Genomic DNA, 21,692 nt, shown 5'->3' on the forward strand with positions numbered 1-21,692 from the left:
TACCCTCGTGATCGGTAGACGTATGTCATGCTCCTAACACCTGCGTACCTACATGAACATCCCTCCATATCTGTATAGCCGACTTTAAAAGAGACCATTGAAATAGCAAATCTATTTTTTTTTATGAGAAACAACTAAACTGTGAAAAAAAAATTAAGAATGCACCAATTCATATATTCGGATCCTTAAAAGGATACTCTAATCTAAGACTTTGTCAATCATAAACCGCTATTAAAGTCTATATATGTAAATTTTATCAATGCTAAATATAATATTTATCATCACATTTAAATTGAAATTATAATTCTCTTGACTGTTCTTCTGAATAATAATTTACCACTACGTAGCATGTGGCACCTGAGTTGCATGCATAATGAAGTTAGCATTCTTTCCAATAGCTTTGCTGAGGGGAAAAACAAAGAGACATAGTAGAGAGGACAACAGATTTTTTTTTACAAGAAAAAGAAACACAACTAGAAGAAAAAAAATTAATTCACTAGCTTTATTCTCAAGAAATGTAAAATTAAATTATTAGGGAGGTGATGTACTACTAAAATTGAACCCTAAACTTTATAAACAACTGAGACAAAATTAAACTCTTACATTAACTAACAATTTTAATTACTAATTGAAAGATAATTAATACATTGAGATGAACTACTCAATTAAACTCTTACAAAATCAAAACATATAGCAATTCAAAATTCAAATGGAGGATTGCTCACTTTAATTGAATTCAGAAAGAGTAAATGATAGCAGCCACTCCCAGTCTTAGATTTGGAACCAAAACATTGCTAGCAGTCACTACTCCCAGTTAGCAGCTATAGGGATCACTGCATCTGAAGCTTCATGGTACTGTGCAAGCACAGCAGCTTTTCGCATGGACCGATACTGCATCACAGCCTATGCAGGATAAGAAGTCAGGTGAATCTTCGAGAGGGGCGACAAGCATTAGTAGTACAAGCAGGTAGTCTTTCTCGCAAAATGCTTAGGATAGAAAAGCTAACTTTAAATACATAAGCAAGAAAAGGTGGAATTCGCCGCTCCAGCGGCCCCACACGAAAATCAATAATGCTTTCATTGAGAGTTGAACTCACAACTGGGATAGAGAAGTGTAAGTGATGAGTCTGAATCCTATGGTGCATACAATTCTTCAGCCTCCATCGGAGATGACCAATAATTAAGTAATGATTCTACAGTCAGTCTCCGAGTTGCACTGAGCATTGATATGAAAAACCTGCACCCATCGATCTTATATTCTTCCAGTGGATTTCTATGCCCGAAGCTCCGAACGTTCACCTGGAGAATTATTAAACATGTGATTTAGAGATCATATAGATTCAAGCAAAATGGCAATTTGCTATAGCTTAGTTTTAGAATATACCGCAGAACTGAGCCTGTTCATATTTATCAAATGGTCCCTCCAGAAGGAATCTAATGTCTTGACAATAACTTCTCTCTGATGTATGATGAGAATAAATTATTTTTTGCAAGCACGAATAGAAAACAATTTAATTAAATAGTGCTTAAGATGAACTCACAATTATATGTTCATGATAAATGAAATTATACATGATAAGTTATAGAACTATGATTCACGTAGCATTGAAGTTAAACTGGTGATAGAACCTCATCTTGAGATAGCTTAACTGGTTAATTTGGGATCAGATTTAGAGGAATTATGAAGAAACATTTACAAAACCAGACCTAGATTCCTAGGGCAGGAACATCTTTAATAAAACCAGTCTGACCACTCTTATTTCCACTTTCTTTTTGTATTCTATAGATGTTTTTCCCTCATTCCACTTCTTTACAATTTTTCCTCCTCCCTCGTATTTGCTCTTAGCCACTCTGGTGCTGATCATTCCAAAATTAACAGCACTGGTCTAACAACTGAGAGATGATTGCCCCTTTCTGTAGCATGCAATAATTTTCAAGAAAGATTGTAATTCGTGCTTGGTTGAATAGGTTCTGAACCTCATTTGCATATTTAGAATCAAGATGGAAAGTGATTTGAAATTCAGATAAGAATTCACCACCGAGGTAAAATAAGCTGATTGGATGATCACCTATTTCAAAATTTTAACCCACAAAAACTGTTGACCTATGCAATAATATTTTCAAAATCATCACTGTGTTAAATTTGGGTTGAGTCTACGTGACAAATGGGCACACTCAATGGCAAATATCATCAATTCTAACTAATGGCCGATGTATCTCTAAAATTTACACTAGTAGCTATTTAGGTAAATTACAACAGTAGTTGGTCCAAAATTATAAACACTAGTAGCTATTTACATTCATATTGCATTATGGAAAAATAGACAATTCATGAATTTCTTTCATAATTGCATTCAAATTTTTGTGTTCCCCTCTAGTAGCAGATTACACCGAACTGTAGTGACAAGGCTTTCATGATTATACTCAAATTCTATGTGCCCCTTTAATTGCAGAGCAAAAACTATTGTGGCCTTAGATAGTCACTGAAAATGCTTCTAGGATGGGAAAATTGACCAGAGTTTAAAGTTAGCATTATACACTGGATGCACACTATTCATCTCAGGAGTAGCCCCTAATGGCCGATTTTTGAATCATTTATCAAGTGAATTAAGGACACATAGTAGAAACGCTCCAAATGTTCTTCAAGTGGCTTCAAGATACTCATAATGTACTAAACAAGAGGGAATATTTTCATACGTAAAGAATAGCATGCACAAATTAACACATAGCAACAGAAGTACCATATTTTAAAGTATGATGTAGATTACCTCGATTTCTTGAATGTATGAATCATCATAACCAGAGTCTTGTACAACTTCTAAATAGGAAGCAATCAAAAACTCTCCTAAGTACTTGCGGAGAAGATTAATGGTCACTTGGTATCTTCCTTTCCTACATGGAACCACATCTTAGTATGTATCAAGTAATATTTATTGTGCAAGTGAGAGGATAGAAAAGCATATATGTGATTTTATCAGAAGGAAATTACTTTGTTGTCTCATCCGTACAGATGCCAAGCCAACGTTTCAATGAAGAAATCTTCTTGCGGATTCCTCTGAAAGTATTTGGAGGTACAGGCAAGTTTGGAAGAGAAAAGTTCCCCACATCCACTACATGTAACCTCTGAATTTGTTCAAGAGATGACAGTAGATCCTCCTCCCTGACCTTTGCAAATGATTCTAGAAATTTAAAATAAATATTCGTCACATTTCCAATCAGAGCTATTTCAAATTAAAATATAGCATTAAATATACCAGCCAAAACACTCCTGCCAATTTGAAGAAACTCATCCAAGAGCATTCCCAAACTCCAATTCCTAGGATGCTTGAGCATAAAGCAAGTCATTTAGATGAAATGCATGATAAATTAGAAACCTCTTCAATGTGGTGACTAAGTTATTTACCTTCTCTGCATCACTATTTCCCAGGACAATTTCATCAACTACTGCTTGCATGTACCTAGAAGGAATATAAAACTTTACAACTTTTTGATGGATTAGTTAATAATGAAAAGAAAACTAGATGTAATATTAGAATTGAATAGACTACTTTGATTGTATTAGCTGAGTCTGATTCCATAATGACTCTGATTTCAGTTTTACTCAGAAATTCTCCCAAGACCAAAATTTATTGATCATTTTTTTTCCAATTATCTTTTCATTTTTTTTTCTTTCTCCACAGGGTATCAGGTTAGGGGAAATAGCAGATTCTCCATTAAATGTGACATCATTAAGGATCTGAAAAGCTCACATATTAGGTCATGGAAGGATTTAGAAAATCAATAATTCACCAATTATGATGAATAGAGTTTGCAAAATAAATGACAATGAATGAAGTATTTGAAACAGATAAAGGTAAGATGCTTTTTAATTTGCAAAGAGGGGAGCAAGTATTCTCAAATCATGACTCAAGTTTCTGAATGTGATCCTTAATCACAAAATGAAGATGAGCAGACAAGAATAATAGCTTTTTCAAGAACGCATAATACAATCACCACAGTCAAAGGAAAATGGATTTAAAAACTCACTGGAATATTTGGTCGCTGCAGCTTTCAGAGTCACCAGACAATATCACTTGCCTAAGATTATAGACATGCTTCCTCTGGACCTATTTAGTCAAATGCCTTTGCTTAAAACCAAACAAGCAAACACTGACAAGTGGATGTTATTAATTATTGTCGTGGTAGATATTGTGGCACTGAATTTACACAGATCACTTAAGATTATAAAAGAATGGTTAGAGCACAAAAACAGGTTGTTCATACCCGATAAGGCAAGATGATATCATCCATATCAGCAAGTCACAAGCGTCAAACATTCACTCAGTATCAGTTATTTAGGTTTTAAACATTGGTTAATTGATTTCACTATGAGAATAGATACAAGCTCATGTAGGGTTCACTAAATCATGGCATTAAAGTACTTATCTAGGTTTAGTAGAATCGGTTCATCAATGGTTTTGGCAGACCTATGAGGTAAATATTCCTAAAGTTTTGAAGAGTTAAGAATATAGATAGTATACGCTATATAATGTTGAAGGAGAGCTTTAGCGCAATGGTAAAGTTGCTACCGTGTGACCTGGAGTTCACGAGTTCAAGTCACGGGAACAGCCTCTTGCAATATAGGGTAAGGCTGCATACAATAGATCCTTCCTCGAGACTCTGCATTGGCAAGAGCTTCGTGTACCAGACTGCCCTTTTATACACTATATAATGTTGCTCTAATCAAGGTTCTGGACACTGTTGTAAGTTGCAGTTTCGATGCCAACCAAAATGATATGGTACTAATGCCATGTTGGGTGTGCTGGCATGCGATGCCGAAGGCACCGAAGAGAATAGGATCTATGAGGCACAATCAAGATCAGACCCTAACAAAAAAAGAAGAGCAAGAAGAGGAGGTGGCTATGGATTACCACATCAAACATCAACACAATCAGCATGAACCCTAGCATTTGTGTTGCAAGTCACTCATTACGGAAGCTTTAGCCCTCACATCCTAGTGAGGCACATGGAATGCTAGAAGAAGCATCTACCTTTGGTCGTGGTTCAAGTATGTTGGAAGCTCATTGCTGAAATTTTGCATTTCATGGGTCAACACATTGTAGAAGCTCGTTGCAGAAGCCCCATTGCGAAACTGTAGCCTTCACCTCCAATTGTAGCTCATGAAAGGCTCAACATTGTATTATTATTGAAAGATAGAAAACTATTATATGATAGATTTATATATAGGACTCAACAAATTACCCTACAAAACACCCAATACAAGACTAAATCCACAACATTAGAACTCAAATTATCCAATAACCCGAACACTCCCCCATGAGAAAGAGCATAGTTATTGTTTATGTTCAAGTTGTTATATAAAGTTTGAAAAAAACTTAAAAAAAAAAAGAAAAATTGACTAACCTTCAAAGATTAAATGATGGGCAAGATACTAGTATAGCAAAATGAAGATGTGAAGCTCCAAACTAATCTTCAAAGAGTCAATGGCTAGTTTGTGATTGTCAAGAGAGTCCTTTGAAGTTGATGACAATCTTCAAAGACCTTGATAGTACACTCCTTACATTGAAAATACTATAGCATTATCAAATTACAGAAGGTGGATGACAATTTACAAGAGACTAAAGAGAGAGAGAAAGCAATTAGGGTTTCACCATCTCCTGTTGAAGTGAATGGTTAATATTAGACAAGGGGCTACATAGTGACCGGTATTACATCCTGAGAAGAGGATGTTAGAGAGACTGATTGAAGTTTTAACATCTACTTGCGGAAAAGATGGTAATAGAAAATTAACAGAGAACACACTAATCTATCTTCTCGATGTTGAAACCAACAAAAGGAAAATATAAAGAAAATAAATGAGATTAAAGTTTCAATGGTTTGCTGGGAGGGGAGAAATGTTAATAGGAGATTAACTTGTCAATCATTTCACTCTAAGAGGGGAAGTAGATGTTGTTCATGAAAGATTATAACTAATGTTATTTTCAATCATGCACACAAATGAAAAGGATGGTGAGATAGAAATTAGTAGTTACTAAGATGAAAAGAATTGAAGATCAAGATTCTGAAAATAAATGTTCTAGATCTCTCATCAAACTTTTTGAATGCTTCTCTCTTATGATTCATCATTGTCACCACTTCTTTAACTAATTTCTTCCCTTGTTTGAGCAACTACCTCCTTTTCTTTGTGTTAAATCAAGACTACTAAAGAGGAAGAGGGAGAAAACATGAGCATTGTTCACATTTTATATAGTGGAGAAATGGAAAAGTAAGACTAAGGTTGTTTGGTGGAGGGAGGTGACAAAATTAGGGTTTTATCAATGACCAAGGAAGGAGAGAGTTTAAGAAGAAGAAAAAGTGGAGAAAGAAAATTAGGCTTTATGATGGTGAAGAAGAGAGAAAATCATTCATGGAGTAGAGGAAGAAAAAAAAGGTTGGTGATGGTGGAGAGAGGAGAGGGGAAAACGAGCAATTATGATGATGGAGAGAGAAGAGGAAGAAAATTAGGTTTTATTATGATGAAGAGTGGAAAGGACAATGTTGTTCGGATTTAGAGCGATGGATGGGAGGAAGAAAAACTAGAATTTATGATGGTAGAGAGAGGTGTTTGTAAAGAGAGAAAGTGAAAAAAGGAAATAGCGTTTAGCAGTAAGGTGGAGGACGAGGCAGAAAGAATAGGGTTTTATTAACGTTAGAGGTAGGCGAGGCCTCGCCAACTTTATCAAACTCACAACCTCCTCAAAAGGAATTATAGAGAAAAACTCTAGGCTTAAGCAAATACCCAATCTAATACTAAGTTGAAAGGGATACATTGTTGTTATTAGTATTAAGAGACAACAATCACATGATATATGTAAGACTCAACAGAATGACCTATAACTATAATTAGGACATCTAATGCAAAGTAAATTCATAACATATAGAACATTCAAATCTAATAATCCAATAACTAATTCAATAACCTAATAGTTCATAAAGTATTAACCACATTATCTTATTTTAAACCTATATAAGTATTCATATAAATTAAGTTTGTTTCTTTCACATGAGCTGGGACATTTATAACAACCTTAACTTTAAAAAATTTAACTAATCAATAAATGCATTGTCACTCCCTGAGTGAGCATGCAAAGATGCTCAATAGCGCTCACAGTATGTCCTCTCGCATAACATCATCAACAAACAAAAACACAATAAAATACACAATATTTATCTTAAAATGTTATATAAGAAGAAACTATAATGTCTGCAATAAGATATCACTCAAAATAAAGAAACAAAAAGACAATTCTAAAGAAACGTCAGCCTGAGGAAAATTTAAAAATGTCGTGCAACACTCAAATCCCTATAGTAATAACAATAATAATCTAACAACTTGTCTTAGACTAATACGAGGATAAGTACAAGATAAGAAGTGATAGCACCAGTAGGAAAATCTCTTTAACAAAAACAAAGAATAAGCACAAAAAGTATAAGAGAGTACGGTAAATACCACCATCTCTCAACTCTATCCATCTCTACATCAACTTAGAATTGTCATGCATCTCTAAGTATCTTCAAGAGTATAGGTCTTTGTTTGGTGGATCACCAAACTCTACCTAAAGGGTCGCTTCTGTGGGAAGTCAAATCTGTGGTCTTTTGCTAAAGCCAGTTGGCTATAATCATGGATATTCATCACAACTTGATCTCTAAAGTCAATTGGTCAAAAATTATTTGAAACATCATAAAGTCGTAACCTAGGACATCTAAAGTTTGTCACCGAAAGAGGAAACAACATAACTAATGATTTATCTACAATGTTTCTTCTTGGGTTTTGGCATATAAATTCCCCTCTTTTGTTTTATTACTCCCTCAATTTATAAAAACAACCATGTTTACACACGACTCACACCATCAAATGCTAGGATATATATCCTCGCCTGAATTCTAGATGATGTCATGCTCATAGATTAGCAGTTCATGAGGCATCACATCTCACCATAACTCACCTCCTTTGAAGTCCTCCCCACCCATAACTATCAAACTGGAGGCATGCAGCCAAGAAATAGGCTAAGATCCTACCTCTAATAAAAGTTTCCTGTCTTCCAAGGAAATATGAAAATTTATAAAAAAACTCATACCATGCTCATTGTCCTAAATCGAAGTATAAGCATTATAAGGGAATATTTCAACGAGAGGAGAATAAAACAACTCTTGGTTGCTAATAAACCAAGTTGTCCAAACCAAGAGGGGAAGGGAACAATTGACTTGTTTTACTCCACTAGGAGGGAGAAAATCACTAGGCCCACTACTGGTTTCAAAGGCAAGACAACCTTGCATTAGTAAAAACACACTGTTACAATATTTATCATTTATTTTAATTAACATAAATTAATTAATTTAGATAATTAAAATTAATTTTATAATTAAATTAAATAAGATTTATTAATTTAATTTACTTAGATCAGATTTATTTTTATTAATTTAATTAAGTAAAATTTAAGTTTATTAAATGAATGTTATAAGATATAACTAAATTAATTCATTTGGTTTATGGATTAAATCATATTTAATTTAATTAAACCAAATTTAACAAGTTAAAGCAGGCCAAGCTTACACTATATTATATCGATTTAATTAATAAAATGAAATTTAATGGAACTAAAGAACATTAATCAAAAATTAATTTAATTAAATTAGATTTGATTATTGTTCTTAACTATTTATCAATTACATTTTTAATTAATTATATTTTTCTTTAAAAAATCTTATATGTCATTATATAAAATCACAATGGCTACTTCAAAAGGAAAAATATACTCTGTATGAGAATATGATCCATTAATAAATCCAACACCGAAGACTATTGAATGTAGATGATGCAAGAAGATAATACATGTAGTGTCATGTTTGAAGGAACATTTAGCAGATCATAAAGAAATGAAAAGGTTTCCACAAATTGTCTACAAGTGTTAAAAATGATATGGTAGTTCATATGAAACCAAAAAAGAGAGTAAAAAAATGCATAGACATTGACCGAGGTTACAAAGAGAAATTGTTGGTAACAGATGTGAAGAAGACACTTTTTTTAGGAGGATCTTCGAAGAAAAATGTGGAGTCCGATCTCCTAGCCATGTCCCTAGCTCTACTTCAATACAAATTTGAAAACCAACTGAATCACTAAGAGAGAAGTGGAGAAGAACACTAGTTTGGAAAGAAATAGCATCAGTGTGAGAACAATGGCGAACAATATCTAATGGTGTATTGATCAAATGCCTTTAAGGATATAGAAATCCAAATAACTAAGGATTAAAACGAAAATACAAAAGGATTAAGCCAAGGCAAGAACAGTTGAACAGTTAGTGTTAGTGTTGATTCTAAAACCCAAGTGGAAACACATGAAAGTTCTCGCCAATCAAGCAAAAATATGGGTGTTAGTTATGGTGGAGATGCGCCTTCTTACTATGTGATAATTGTACTATATATATATATATATATATATATATATATATATATATATATATATGAATATATATTTGATTTTACAAATGTATATAAAAGGAGACAAAAAAGAGATAACCGTGATTGCTGCACTAACCGTTAACTAATCAACCTCTAAAATGCCATTATAAAGTTCCAAAATTGAGTGGTGGTTCTACTCTTTATTATTGATAAGATCAAATATATAAACAAGGTTTTAGGGAGCCAAACAACAATAGTAATGTGCAAAATCAAACCTTACCGTTTAACTCTACGGTATTAAATTTTTTATTTTTTTGGTCTACCACATTGCACCACTTACGTCCTCATTATGCAGGATTTAATAATCAATGGTGAGATATTTTTTACTTCTTAAGATTTATTCTTTAATATAAACACACATAACGTGTTCACATTATTTTTTATTGTGAAATAAAATTTAAAAAAGATATAGGAAGTACAATATGTATATATAAGAGAGAGATATGGTAATGGTCAAGGTAAGAAAAACTATCAATTTTCTTTTATTAAGAACATGTGTACAATAATTACATTTTAGACAACCAAGGTCAAATTTACAATTATAGAGAAAAATAAGAAATGATTTTTCTTATATATTCATCACAAGAATAAGGTACACACCTTGCACAATTTTCAAATCCATAATTAATGCAAATCAAGAATTTCATTTCCAACGACTCTCGATTTTGGAAAATCCTCTTGTTTACGAGCATATGTTATTTAATTTAGTTTTTAAGATGGTAATTGTTTAATCTTAGGATGTTAAATAGTTTTGTTATGTTTTAGTTTATAAGCTAGGATAGTGTTGGTTGGGGACTAACGTATATTGATTTATTTTCTAGTTTGTTTAGAATATGGTATATAAAGTAAGGCCTAATTCTCCAACGTATAATAATCATTTACTGAACAGAAATGTTTTATTAAAACGCTTTGTTCCTCATGGTCCTTTGTTTTGTTCGAGAATTTAGTTCCTCTCAGTGGAACCTTCAGCTCACTCAACGTCAGAGGAACATAGTTGAGCACATAGTAGAGGGTTCATGAACCCCTTGCTTTCTGCTCATTGTCCTCTTGTATGAATCCCACATTGTCGCCCACCTTAATTCTAACAGGCTTCCGTGAAAAGAATCTGAGACTTTCACATTCCCCTTCTCTAATCCGGCAAGCAACACCCCGTTACTATGCATGAACCACTCAAAACCAAACGACAACTCTTAGCCAAAATTGATTTAAATTTTAAAATCAGATTTAATTAATTAAAATTTTTAATCAATTTTAGAATAGAATTAAATTATAATTAAATTTAATCGACTTTATATCTGAGCTAAATTAATTTGAAATCAAGGTTAAATTTAATCAAGAATTAAATTATTTTAGAATCAGCATATAGGGTGCATGATTTTTGAGCTTTCTTAATATCTATTTTATTTATTCATTAAATATTATTATTTTGTTGTTTCATTTTCTTTTCTTTTTATATTTTTTTGAATTTTTTATTGAGTTCTATCTGACCTATTAGATGCGGCCGATAACTAAATTTTTTGAAACTTCCAATACTAATACAGATCTGGAACCATAAATTAAGGTATAACAGCCATTGTAAGCAAGATAAGGGAAAAAATATAGGCAGGTCATTAATAAAAGTGGTGTTATCCTATTTTAATGCAATCTATGCTATTAATTGCAATCCATAAAAGTATAGAACCAATTGGTCATGAGATAGCTATAACAAGAAAGCTGATAGGACCTCCTATGACATATTATAGGCCAGTACAGTGTAGAGAGAACAAAACTTCTGCTTATTAATGAGGACTTTAGCATGCCTACTTTATCAAAAGATCAATATGATTTGAACAAAACCATACTTAAGCCATCAACAAAGCATATAGATTGATACCTCCAAAACTTCATCAAACTCCACGAGGCTCTTTCTTATGCCAAAGAAGTACTTCTCTGCATTAATTTGAAGGGCCAAAAGCTGTGCAGTTTTGCAAACAAAAATTGAGCACCGAGAAAGTTGCTTGTATCAAATAGGGTAATACAGAATGAGGGTTTCTGGAAAAACCTGCTTTACAATAGTTTGACCTTCAATCGGTATATCTTCATTGTTTGTTATTTTTGATATAAGTTTCACGGCCCACTCTGTATCAAAATTAAATTTCTGGAACATTTCATCCTGTAAGCTATTCAATACATTAAACTTAGTCTGCAGCAATAATGAGGAATAATTTTCCAAGAAAAAAGATGCACTGTTGATTATATAAAAAACTCCTTGTTAAAATGAAGTCTATCACTGCTTATTAAATTATTAGATTGAATGCTGGGGGTTATAAATATGGTGCAACCATTCACTTTAAATGAATTTCTCTTTTCATTTCAACAGCTCTAGATTGTCAACTACTCTTATAACAGGTCTATGCCAATCAAAAGACCCAGTCTCGATGCATCATTGACCTTAATGGTAAAAGTAGTAGCCAGACAACATTGCCTCAACAAGTTTATTCCCCTCCTCTCCTCTTATTGACTACCTTTACCCATTAACCACCACGTCTCTCAATCCTCCCCAAAATTCTCTAGTAGGATTTCATGAGTTATCACCTTAGCCACATTCCCAACAAGGCCAATCAACTCACTCTTCTAGATGGTATTTCTGCTACATCTCTGCTACTGATGTCTTCTACAAGGCAGTCAACTGACTCTTCTAGACCATATTTCTGCTACTGATGTCTTTTACAAGCCTGAATTTTCTGACAATTACAGTGCTAGTTGCCATCTCATTCACCATACAAAGGTTTAAATGCTCAAGCCATGCTGGAGATTTCATTAACTGAAACAGTATTGTTTGGTTTCAGTACCACACCGTATCATGCTAATATAATTTTGGCATTTATTTACTTTTAAATTTAAGTCTATATCAATTTAAAAAATCATTTACATTAACATTTTAGAACAATAAACTAAAAGTTTCTACTGGCATCTCGACTACCTTGCTAATAACAAAAGAAGTATGCTGTTTTGAATGGGAGCATCACTTCTTACACCATCCTCGAGAGATAAATCATATGGTTTTCCAAGCCCTAAATTAAATAATTCTCCACATGTCTATTAACATATCTTGGTTTATCACTAAGAGTTAGGCTTGAATTATCACCAGTAGCATAGGTGAACGATACAGATCCAGATATATCCTTGAGCTCTAATACAATAGATCACCTTATAAAGCATCAAAACCTTGGTTAAATGAGCAACAAATGTCCATTGGAATTAATCTCAACTAGGATCCTGCATATCCCGAATATGTTGGTCATGATGCCTCGCACAGCTCAAATTATAAAACCATGCTTTATACCAAGATTCCTCCTTGGCCCTGGGATCAAGAAAGTCCAACTGTGAACCCACCCACAGCTCAAAGGTCAAAAGTGAGAGCTACATGAAATGCCACCACAACTAGCTACATTTGTTCAGAGATTATCAAATTAGAGCTCCACTTTCGCATGAATGATTCAATATGCAACTTGCTCCCACCATCATTTAATTCATCAATAATAGTCAACCTGTACTATTATGTTTGGCAATTCAGAAACCTTCATGCAATTGTATCCCCTCTCAAGCAAAGCTAAAGTGTTTCTCCTTGTTGCATCACCAACACCCACTTTATTTGTCTATTGGTTTGCCTATGGGCTATAGGTTTAAAGAAAGACTAGGTACTCCCTGCTTCTTTCACTACTCTTTTTTAAAAGAGATGTTTGATTCCTATCCTCTCTATTTCCCAACAACACATCCTTGAGCTCTCTTTTATAGGATGAAGCTAACTCTCGGCATTTTCTCATTATCTCGCTCTTCATAATGGAAATGCTGGAATGTTACTGATTCTAATCCAGTAACATCTCCTTTTATCATAACTTTATTCTCTTGTAACATTCTCTACTCTGTTTAAATGGAAAGCTCTATTTATTTTTCAGTGTGCTTTTCTCTGTTAGGATTTTTTTTTTTTTTTGGGGGGGGGGGGGGGGGGGGGGGTTCAAGGATTTAAAAGATGATTTCAAACGATAGACCATCAGCTCACCACATGGCACTCAGACGCACCTAGGCCATTGTCATTAAATTAATATTAACATAAAATAGAAGACTAAATAAAGAAAAATGACATATATATAGATAAACGCTCAATTAACCTTTTTTTGTTTTTAGATGTCTTAATCTCAATATTTCACACATGTTTGTTGGTCCAAAGTTGTAAATATAGTGAGGGACTGATTCAATGTGCATTATGATGACAATGGCTATAATATATGTGGTAAACTCATATCTACAACAATGTACAAATAGATATATGAGATAGCATAATATATAGCATACATTATCACTAACAAAGTGTATTAATCAATAAAACAAACAAGTTTGCAATCAGAACTAAATAAATGATAATAGATAAGTATGCACATCACAGAATAATAAACCTGACCATATTTTACATTATGACGATAAGAATGCATAGCACAAACAGGTAAACATATAGCAGAAAGAAAAAGGGATGTGATAAAGATGGATAATTAGGGTGTTGTTTGAGTAAACCAATTAGATAAATAAATCTGTTTTCTTAATGAGCTCACCTAAGCCTCCTAGGTAGATCGCCTAGGCAAATCGCACAGAATGCCTAGTCAGACCACCTAGGATGTCAAGGCAAACCCATTTTTAGAACCACTTTAAGGGACTACTTAATCACTAAGCAAAATGGTCCCTTCCATATTCACTTACGCGGCCACCAAAAGTGCTTTTTAATTCAATGAACTTCATGTTCCAATAATATATTCTGTTCAATAATGGTTATGAAGAAGGGATATTGTGGATATCAACTTTTAGACAGATTGTCATCACCCTATATGATTGTCGTGTTTGCCTCAATTAGCATTCGAACAAGATAGTACCTAACCATAAACCTTGTTGAACCAGGATCACCTTGCCTCCCTGCTCTACCACGAAGCTGGAACAAATCAAAACAATAAAATAATTAACACACAAACACCAATTAGATACAATGAAGATGCAATTACATGTATAAAAACATAAGGTCAAATAGATGAATATCTTGAGTGTATTTTAAATTTAATGTCAGTCCTACAATGATAGGAAGTACTAACCTGATCAGAGGCTAGTTCTCATATTTTCTTTGTTAAATCTTGGTGGAAAAAAAAAAGCATGCTCTAAATATAGGTAGAGTTTCACCACTAAGTTACATGATACAAGAGCCTATGAAACAAATTGGAGTGTGAGCAAGTCTACATTATTCCTTAACGTCCTTGAAGGTGTTGTTTTTCATGAATCCCTCTCTCTAGGTACTTGCTATCAGTAATGGCAACAACAATTGCATCTTTGAGACAATACTCCACTAGCCAAACTTCTCCTAGATTCTTTAATTACTGTGAGTTGCATTGTTCTGGGTACTAAGGCCCCAACTAAAAACCAAGGTTGAGCTAGGCTCAATCTAACAGTATGTGTGATGCAATATAGAAGTGGATCAAAACTCATATAAAGATTTCATACTGTTTCAAACGGAGAAATAAATGATCTCTTGCACACACAGGAAGAAAATTCTATTATGCATTACATTCAAGTCTAAATGCTTCAAATTTCCAATCACTGCATGAAAGTTGTTTTTCCAATGGTGGCGCTCATTAGTGATTCCACTTAAGCAAAATGATGGGTGAAAGTTTATCTGCATTGGTAGTCCTAGAAATTCATCAAGTAAAATGTGGCTTAGCCATCCTTTACCCCATGAGCATGTGGCGCATCAGAAGAGAGGGCAACTGAAGCAATTAACCTAATATTTTTTTCTCATGTTTAACAGCAGTTAAATTAGTTTTATAATCCTAAATATATATAGATTTAACGGTTTACTTCAACTGTACAACAATCTTAACTATACATATATAGATGAAGGTTTGAGCCATACCGGATTTTCGAATTCTGATGGGAATGATATAGTTTGAATACCATATCATGTCGTGTAGACTTTCGATAATTAAATTATTAATAATAACATAATTAATTTTACTTAATATAAGTTATATATTTTATTTATTTATTGAATAATTTGATCATCTCGGTCATTATAAAAAGATAAAGATGTTTTACATAGGATACAAGCAGGCTGGTTAAAATTGAAGAGCGTAAGATATTCTTTGTGATTATAAAATACCTCTAAAACTTAAAAAGAAATTTTACAAAACAACGATTAAAGCTGCTGTGTTATATGGAACTAAATGTTAGGCTATAAAGCAAACACATGAGCAAAAGATGAGAATTGCATAGATGGGAATGTTAAGGTGAATATACAAGCATACGAGGATAGATAGGATAAGAAACGAGAATATTAGAGAGATTCAAAATTGTGCCTATTCAAGAGACGCATTTAAGATGGTGTGAATGCATACTTAGATGTCCAATAAATGTCCGAGTTAAATAATGTGAGATCATCACAAATATGCACATTAATAGAGGAAGACCAAAAAATACTTGATTAATAATAATAAATCAGCATAATTTCTTTTTAAATATAAATAAGAATATAATAGGGATCAAGCCCAATGATGCAAAAGGATCCATATAGCCGACCTCACTTAGTAGGATAAAAGATTGATTGTTGCTATTGTTATTTGTCTTTATAAAAAAAATAAAAAGTTTGCAACCAATTCAATTTTAGTGACTTGTAAAGTATGAACTTCTTCTATTTTATAATAATTTACACTTATAGTATATTCAACTTCAAAGGTACGGCACTAGAATCTATAATAAAAAAAAATGAAATTTTGCTTAGTCTTCTAGAAGCTATGGTATGCTTTACTTTCAAATTCTACAACATTAGATCTATTTCAGATTTGAAGGCCTGAAAAGTTCATTGTTGAGAATATAAATTTGCTTGAAAAAATATTTTTTTATAGGTTTATATAATTGCATTTGAAATTTGTTTATAAGCATTTGATAAAATCGCACTTTGTTTATTATATTTTGTTTAACAAAAACTTAAAGAAAATTCCTAAATGTAGTGAAATAATTCGAAACTCTATGACTTGGTTTTAGACTCATTTTAATTTTTCCATGTAGTTATAATTATTAAAGTGGACAACAATAAAGAGAACTAAAATTTTTAAAATTTTTGATCCTCAGATATTATACTTTAGGTTTAAATTAATTTTTAAATTTTGTAATTAAATTTATTTAAGTTTAAAACTTTTAAAAATTTATGAAACTCAATTCAGACTTGAAATCAATCAAATTTGAAAATTTTAGATTAAAGACTTTTTTGATAAAATCAAATTCAAATTTGAAAAAAATTTATACTTCAAATTAAACTAGATAAATTTTTCAAAAAAACAAAGTTAATCAATATGATAGTACACATTTACTCCTTTCATCATTTTAAAATAATAAAAAATAAAAAATATCTTTTTAAACTTAATCAAATAAAAAAAATTATCAAAGCATTGTGTCGAACCACCCTCATTGTTCCTTAATGCTCGTACCAAAGCTAAGAGAAGATAAAAAAGAGAGCAAGAGAAACTTTGACAATGGGAATGATCTCGCTAAATCATAATTTTCCAATCACATTTTCACGCACGATCTCTCTTAGTTTCCCTTGACATCACAAAAGATAGAACACAAAGAGAACCTTCATTGTTGTTAGATATTAAATTTTATCCTATTTAATTTTTTTTTTACATTTCTAATTATTTTTAATAACTAATTAAGGCAAATAATGAAATATTATTTTGAATTTCAAAGTCGACCAGAAGTTAGTTTAGACTTAGGTGGAGCTCATTGAGTAGACCTGATGATTATGATCAAGTAGTTTTAAACTGCACTCGAGTTGGGTTTATTTTAGTTTAGTTTAAGATTGAATCTAGTTTTTATATAGCATAATCTAGTTCAAATGTATTTAATTAAATAGATATATTTTCAAAAAGTTAAGAATTATCATCTCCCTCATGACCTGCTGCATTTGTTGTCCATCATCACACCCACCCCCTATTATTCTGTGTCTGTCGCTCACCATTTCATAGGTTGTCACACTCGTCGTGCATGTAGCCTGTTCTCTTTGAGGTAGTCTTCTCCTGTTCTCTCTAAGGTAGTCTTCTCCCCCTTAGTCTCTCTTCTCTACCTCTATTTGTTCCTCTCTCTCCCTCTTTGGTTCCACCGCGATCTCTCCCTCTTTGTTTCCACTACAAACCATCACTCCAGTACTAGTACTAAAGCATCACGATGTTCATGCAAACTAACACAACTTGACACCTTAATCCATGTATAGATGTAATGATTTGATCCTAGTATACAACGACAGAAATTTTTTTTTCTTTCTTTCTCAATAACTAATTTACATTCTTGGTAAACCTATCTTTTAGGAGTGCACGAAACAAATAGAGGTGGATTATTAGTTATTAGTTATTCATGATGTAATCATGACTCCTTGTATCCCTACTAAAAACTTATCAACAACATAATTTAACTAAGTTTTTTTGAGCATCCTAATTGAATAAGTTATGCTCCAACTAGAGGGGAATGTTAAATTAAACATGATTGATATCTATGCTCCAACTTGAGTACATTAAACTAGTTCCTATACATTGTTATAGATTCTATTTTCTTGTATTCTTGTATTCAATGAAATTTTTCTTCCAATTGAACAAATAGGGCCTTGCAGAATTTTCTAGAAACAAATAAGAGCCCTTTAAATTGTTCTTGAGAGTTGAGACAAAAGTGTGCCTTAAACGTTGATATCTCCCATCCACCCAGATGAAACTATTTAAACATCAACCACTTTCACCTAGATGAAATTATTTAACCACACCTTTTTGTAGCGACCAAAATAGTGTTAGTTTGGTCCATGATTGCTTCTATAAATTCTTAAACTAAAAATGACTGAGACTGTTTTTTAAAAGAAATACAAGTTGGTGACGCTACTTGTTTTCCAGTCTTAATAAATATTTGACCATACTCAAAATTTTTTAACTAGAATTCCTTATTCAGAGGAATAGAATCACTGGATATTGAAAAAATTCATATTGTATAAAACAAAATAAAAAAAGTTATATTTATGGTGACTTCTTCAGATTTTCAAGAATAGGAAGTTACTTGATTATCTATTCGGCGAGACTCGTGTAATGATGTCCCAATCACATGAAGCCCGCCCAACATTTTCACTTCAAGTCCTTCATTCAAACAATGTGCTTCACAATCCTTCAAAACAGTGAGATAAGCAAGTCCTATCATAGTATTAAGGGGATATATGGTTGGATCTTCAGCTAACTGTTTTTCCAGTTCTGCTACTCCAAGAGATTGGCCCATTTGTATGGACTCTGATATAATAGACTGTGCTGCCTTATATGACCAATCACATCCCTTGCGTTTGCACACTTGCTTTGCTACAAATATTGCAAAGCAAAATATATACTTTCTATTAGGAAGCTAATAATTCTATCTGGGCAGGACCAGTATGCTACATATTCAATGAATGTGAAACTATAAAAGAAAATACTTACAGATAACAGCGAGCAAAATATATACTTTCTATTAGGAAGCTAATAATTCTATCTGGGCAGGACCAGTATGCTACATGTTCAATGAATGTGAAACTATAAAAGAAAATACTTACAGATAACAGCGGCCTTTGCAACCAAAGCCAAGGATGAGGGTCCTATTTTTACTCTTGAGAAACTCTATTTCATGTTAAATAAAAATATTGACAAATCTAAAACCATATTTAGAAAAAGGGAATGGAAGCAAAGAAAGATAATTTGTATAAGGAACATGACTCAGCACCTGTTTAGATAGTTGCTCCATATCAGTTTTGCCACTAGGAGTCTCTTGTGACATAAAAGGAAGCAAGTTATCCTCTACAATTTCTTTTGCTAGCATCTTGAGGTGGCAAAAGAAAAGACAAAAGCAAAGAATATCATTGAAAGGTGTACAGAGATTTGAATATGCTAATCCATAAATTGATAATTGAGCAAAATTATGCAGAAAATGATCTGATGACTATTAAAATTACAAAAATTAGAGTCAATAGACAGCCATCTCCTACATATCATGGATGGATGTTCATCTCCATCCATGTTAGACAAAATATTGAATTTATAAAATGGCAGACCTTTGGATTACCACCAAGGATGATATCAGTGCCTCTTCCTGCCATGTTAGTAGATATGGTAATTGCATACTTTCTACCAGCTTGGGCAACAATTTCTGCCTCCCTTGCAGCATACTGGAGAAGAAATAGAACAATCAAGTATAAAAGAAACGTTACGTAGAAATTTTCATGAAAAAATTAGTCAGAATGATTATGGTAGATTCAAGACAACTGTTGGAACCTTTGGCCTCGCATTGAGAACATTATGAGGAATATTTTGTTCTTTAAGAAGATCAGATAGATATTCAGAATTCTCAACACTGCAATAAGAAAATATGTTCATAAACAATGGTATTGAAACTTATGCAAGCATAAAATGGTTAGTTTAGAAAAATTAATTCTGCAAGCTTATGAGTCAATATCATACAACATGACCAAACAAACATTATAATTGGAAACTTGCATTTCTTAAGAAAAAAGTAATCAGTATCACTCATTATTTAACTCAAATTAGGAATTGTTGGATGAGAGAGAACTAAGGTGAAGAGCTTATCCACTATAAAAGTGGTCTACCAACCATCTAAATGAAACCATTCTAGATTAACAACTCTTATATAACACCAGGATCTATCACCATTTTGCCCTAACCAGTTTGTAAATTAAATTGGCATAAGAGATCTTTTTTTGGAGATAAAATGCATATTACCTTCTTATTCAAATCCCTAATTGCAGCTAAAATGAGAATGTCGAGATAGACATGTTCAGTGGTAGGTAGGTCATTAAAAAAGATGAAATAAGAGATTGACTTTGTGGGTGGAATATGAACCATCATGTCAAAGTGAAAAACAAAAAACAAAAATATCATTAATCAAGACTGGATGTTTCAACAGTAATAAGGATATAACTGCATGTTGTCTTGCATTTATTTTCAAATGCATGGAAATTGAGATAAAGTAGCTGAGAGACTATAACTGCATCCCAAATTTTACCTAGTTGTTCCAACTAATACAGGGCGACCCAATTGATACATTGATTCAACTTCTGCCCTCACATAGTCCCATTTCCCACGGGCAGTCTGAAGTGGCATGCAATCATATAACCAAGCGATGTTCATTTACAAGGATTTGTCAAATTGAGATCCTTACAGCAAAAGCTTGAATAGGTAAATCACATCGAATGTTGGGTAAATTTGTAGGAACTTCAATAACTGGCATCTGAAACATTTTCAAGAACTCTTTCTCCTGCAGATGTCAATAGCAGCAAAGCGTGCTCAATGGTATAGGTTATAGCTTATGTATCGTTAATTATGTGGATCATACTTCAGTTTTAGCAGTTCCAGTCATTCCTGAAAGCTTAGGATAGAGCTTAAAAAGTGATTGGTACGTTATCTGAGCGACAACAACTGAATCAGCCTGCAACGACCAGAATAAATTCTCAAATGGTTATACAGCTTAAAACTGCATTACTTGTTACAACATTATGTTTGTCTCTATTTAGTGTTTTAAAATTTAAGTACCTGGATTTTCAGACCCTCTTTTGCAATTGAACTTTTGGTCATAGGTTGACTGCAGATGAATAAGACCACCTGCGTTTCCGACTTGTCCCATTTGGAATGGCATAGTTTTGACCCTCCCTGTAAGCTGGACCAATTTTTAGCTCTAATTATATAACAAGAGGTCATGTTGGCGGCCAATGCAGTGAAACATTATGCAACAAAAACAAGCATCATCTTTATCAATTTTCATGCATTTTTAAGTCATCAAAAGTTAAAATAAAATTAAAATCTTTTATGATGATATTTAAAAATAATTAGTCATGCATTACAAATAATCTGTACTATGAAGGATACTCTTCATCTTCCTAAATTGATTTGCTGGAGAACATTAAATCAAGTAAGAAGATTTTAGTTTGGAAAGGAAATGGTCTTGCAGTTCTCCACTTCACTTTCCTGAAATGACCACAACAGCAGCAGAAAAGCGCATGCTCGATGAAGCAGGCCGCCAGGCAGATAACACCCGCACCAGGCCTCCCACTAATAGAGGAAAGAAGCATGTGATAAAAGTTAATTAAGGTAGTTCCAAAGTTCTAGATAGAA

The 21,692-nt window shown here is 32.9% G+C and overlaps 1 protein-coding gene across 1 annotated transcript in view; it reads right to left on the reverse strand.

The window, feature by feature from the left end:
- Positions 1–657: 657 nt before the first annotated feature.
- LOC141818591 (protein translocase subunit SECA2, chloroplastic) overlaps positions 658–21,692 on the reverse strand; it is a 28,027-nt gene continuing 6,992 nt past the window's right edge. Inside the window, exons 13-33 of the mRNA XM_074706057.1 lie at positions 21,556–21,629; positions 21,114–21,237; positions 20,917–21,009; positions 20,743–20,838; positions 20,587–20,672; positions 19,839–19,917; positions 19,619–19,732; positions 19,291–19,386; positions 19,124–19,187; positions 18,604–18,893; positions 14,403–14,458; positions 11,540–11,657; positions 11,372–11,452; positions 4,027–4,106; positions 3,404–3,458; positions 3,255–3,324; positions 2,990–3,179; positions 2,769–2,892; positions 1,385–1,459; positions 1,098–1,299; positions 658–903 (exon numbers count right to left, since the gene is read on the reverse strand). Of these exons, the coding sequence (XP_074562158.1) occupies positions 1,135–1,299; positions 1,385–1,459; positions 2,769–2,892; positions 2,990–3,179; positions 3,255–3,324; positions 3,404–3,458; positions 4,027–4,106; positions 11,372–11,452; positions 11,540–11,657; positions 14,403–14,458; positions 18,604–18,893; positions 19,124–19,187; positions 19,291–19,386; positions 19,619–19,732; positions 19,839–19,917; positions 20,587–20,672; positions 20,743–20,838; positions 20,917–21,009; positions 21,114–21,237; positions 21,556–21,629 (2,130 nt within the window). The 3' untranslated portion in view covers positions 658–903; positions 1,098–1,134. The remainder of the gene's footprint in view (positions 904–1,097; positions 1,300–1,384; positions 1,460–2,768; positions 2,893–2,989; positions 3,180–3,254; positions 3,325–3,403; positions 3,459–4,026; positions 4,107–11,371; positions 11,453–11,539; positions 11,658–14,402; positions 14,459–18,603; positions 18,894–19,123; positions 19,188–19,290; positions 19,387–19,618; positions 19,733–19,838; positions 19,918–20,586; positions 20,673–20,742; positions 20,839–20,916; positions 21,010–21,113; positions 21,238–21,555; positions 21,630–21,692) is intronic.

Source organism: Curcuma longa, chromosome 2, assembly GCF_044706935.1.
Source record: "Curcuma longa cultivar G26 ecotype Majalengka, Jawa Barat chromosome 2, ITB_CL_G26_1.1, whole genome shotgun sequence".
NCBI classification, from domain to species: domain Eukaryota; kingdom Viridiplantae; phylum Streptophyta; class Magnoliopsida; order Zingiberales; family Zingiberaceae; genus Curcuma; species Curcuma longa.